The sequence below is a fragment of the Acanthisitta chloris genome, unplaced genomic scaffold, assembly GCF_000695815.1.
Source record: "Acanthisitta chloris isolate BGI_N310 unplaced genomic scaffold, ASM69581v1 scaffold29427, whole genome shotgun sequence".
Classification (NCBI taxonomy): Eukaryota; Metazoa; Chordata; class Aves; order Passeriformes; family Acanthisittidae; genus Acanthisitta; species Acanthisitta chloris.
Genome location: NW_008681422.1, coordinates 14,304 through 17,286, shown reverse-complemented (window position 1 = coordinate 17,286; position 2,983 = coordinate 14,304). Strand labels below are relative to the sequence as shown.

Genomic DNA, 2,983 nt, shown 5'->3' with positions numbered 1-2,983 from the left:
TATTTATTTATTCCTTATTAAAAAGCTGAAGATTTGATGCTTCTGTCATATGCATGTATGTCAAATAACATGCAAATCTATGTTTTAAACGCCCAACCTTCCCATCCTCAAATTACAACTGTCCCCAGGACCCCTAAAAGCATGCAAAATAAACACACGATACTTAGCTGCCAAACACTATCCTGCAATCCTACAACAAACACTGAGTTCTCGTATTCCCTGAAAGAGGGATACCTGGTTTGTGAAAGTTTAGGCACCTGTGCCCTTGCAATACTCATTTCTAAGGTGGTGGTGTACGATTCTGGGACAAACCCAACCATATACAAAAATACGTGCAGCTTCAACCTTTGACAGCAGGTGCCAGTCCAGAGAGAGCTTTGTTTTTTAAGAAGCAGTTGCACACAGGGATGTAATCAAGCAATGCCAATGTGTACTCATAAAACATTCTGCCTACACCAAGAGAAGGTACCAACACTGTAGCTAAGATCAGAGCTATTTTCTGCTGCTGAAGGTAAGCTCTAGTTTCATACTTGCACTTTGACAGCTGCCCATGATGGATATACCTAATTATAGAGTATGATTAGTACTTCTGCCAAAGTTAACACAGTACTGATACTTGGGATATGAATCTCAAACATCACGTGTAATGTGAAAGAAAAATCACAGCATGCAGAAATCAACAGGAAATACCTGGTATTTGGAAAGGCGCCTGGTACAGTGACATTTAAACTGCATGAGCCCAACACAGTTGCTCATAATGAAAATAACACAGAAAACAGTCCAAATGAGCAAAAATCAATTTGGATTGATATAGGTGCCCAAAAATGTTAAACCCCAGTATTTTTTTAAACCTACCAGATACAAACATTGCATTTAACCTGCAACTTTTTCAACTACAGAACATGTCAATGTGTATCAGAAGACACAGACCTTCTTGTCTTGAATGGGGAGCAAATGTGGAAGTTATTGTTACTTAACTCATCAATCTGAATTAAACTAGTTTAAATAATAATTCATTAGAAAACTCTCCTAGGAAGTCAACTATTGATAAGTATCTATGATTCTCTTTAGGGGCATAGCAAGCACTTCAGAAAATGCATTGCTTCTCCATGTTCAGACAGAAAGTCAGTTAAGGAGAGTACCTACCTTTGTCAGAAGACTGATCATCTGTAGTTAGCATGAAAGGCAGAGTTGGTATGATATTAAAAGACGAACAAATAATCAAGTAAAATTAAAGAGCACGGAAAGGAAGGTTCTTCTGGTCTGATTTGCTTAACAGGCTATTCTATCTTAAAACAAAAACACTGCAGTAATGTACCCTAATCACTGACAAAAGAATTTTGGGCTGAAATTTAGTACTATAACCAGCTACCAGTTCAACTGTCTTGAGAACACCTGAGAAAAGGCTTAGAGTAGCAATCCTCATTACATGCCTCCTAACACTGAATGTAAGGGAAACATATTTGGAAGAGCTGTATTGAAATCATTTTGGGTTCAAACTGAAGGAGGGGAAGTTTAGGTTAGATATTAGAAAAAAGTTTTTTTACTCTAAGGCTGGTGAGACACTGGCACAGGTTGCCCAGGGATGTGGTAGCTGCCCCAGTCCTGGCAGTGTTCAAGGCCAGGCTGGATGAGCCTTGAGCAACCTGATCTAGTGAGGAGGGGCCTCTGCCCAGGGCAGGGGTTGGGACTAGATGATCTGTAAGGTCCATTCCAATCCTTAAATTTTATGATTCTATGAAATCAGTAATGCTATTTCATAATTCAGTTGAGCATCCCCCCTCCCCTTTGTAGCATCAGAATACCTGTATCTCTTCATGACACGTGCCATGCACTGTGAGTCAGAAAGTCACATATCACAGAATCACAGAATCAACCGGGTTGGAAAAGATCATCAAGTCCAACCCTACTGTCATTAGTAGACCATGGCACTAAGTGCCACATCCCGTCTCATCTTGAAAACCTCCAGGTCCAAGCCGTGGGCTACCAGCTCAAGATGAACATTTTCCAGATTCCTAGTCTACATGAGGGTGGCACTTCCAGCACCATGTTTGGCCTCACACAGTCACAGTGCTTCCCCTCACATCAGTAATGGCTGAGCTACAGAAACATTACATTCTGGGATAATCAGAACATCTTCTGCCTTTCATCACTCACTAGCAATTTCATTGCAAGGAGCATTTTTTTCTGTGAATAATTTGCTGACAGAGGGTTCAGAACTACAAACAAGAATCACTCTAATGTACACTTAAGACCAGCTCTGTAAGCCTGAAATACAGATTGTATTGCCAGATCCAGTGGCTTTTATCCACCTTAATGCTAAGTTTACTTTCATACTAGTTTAATTTCATGCACTTATGTAAGAACTGCAAGGAGCATGCATTGGGCTACTTTTGCAGTGATTTGATTTCAAGTTTCAAACCGCAGAAAAGATGTGACCACTAGCAAATTTTAAAGCAGCTAAACAACACCTTATATCCTTGAAAGCAGTGAGAGGGACAACTATGTCTTTTGAAAACAGCAGGCACTAGGAACACTGGATTCAGCTCAAACCCAAATCCTCCCATGTGGCAGCTTGTAGCCATGCATGTCAAACAATGGCAGATTGTATTCAAGATATCAATCAATGGCAAAACATACTCAAATGCATCATTATTGAGATAACAGAAAAATACTGAGAACTAAGTACCAACTAAAGTATCACTGAAGGAACAGAACAGACTTACATAATGGTTTCTTCAGAGTTCTGGCATTCTGCAGAGCGCCTACTGTTCTTCTGTAAGTCAGTCGTCTGAATAGAAAATGACTGTATGTCAGTCATATGAACTCAGAATTATATAGAATTTATAGCATGTTATGCATATAGCATTGAAAATAAAGAATGGAATAGTGCTTTTCCTGAAAAAAATTTATCCAACAAATTTTAAAGACTTTCTTTAAAAATGTGACAGTCCCAGATAGCTACTGATACAGGAATAAGAGA

The 2,983-nt window shown here is 39.3% G+C and overlaps 1 protein-coding gene across 1 annotated transcript in view; it reads right to left on the bottom strand.

The window, feature by feature from the left end:
• Positions 1-2,726: 2,726 nt before the first annotated feature.
• Positions 2,727-2,983, bottom strand: part of MPP3 (membrane protein, palmitoylated 3 (MAGUK p55 subfamily member 3)) — a gene marked incomplete at its 3' end in the record, with an annotated part of 11,804 nt that continues 11,547 nt past the window's right edge. Inside the window, exon 10 of the mRNA XM_009078107.1 lies at positions 2,727-2,791. Coding sequence (XP_009076355.1) covers positions 2,727-2,791 — 65 coding nt within the window. The remainder of the gene's footprint in view (positions 2,792-2,983) is intronic.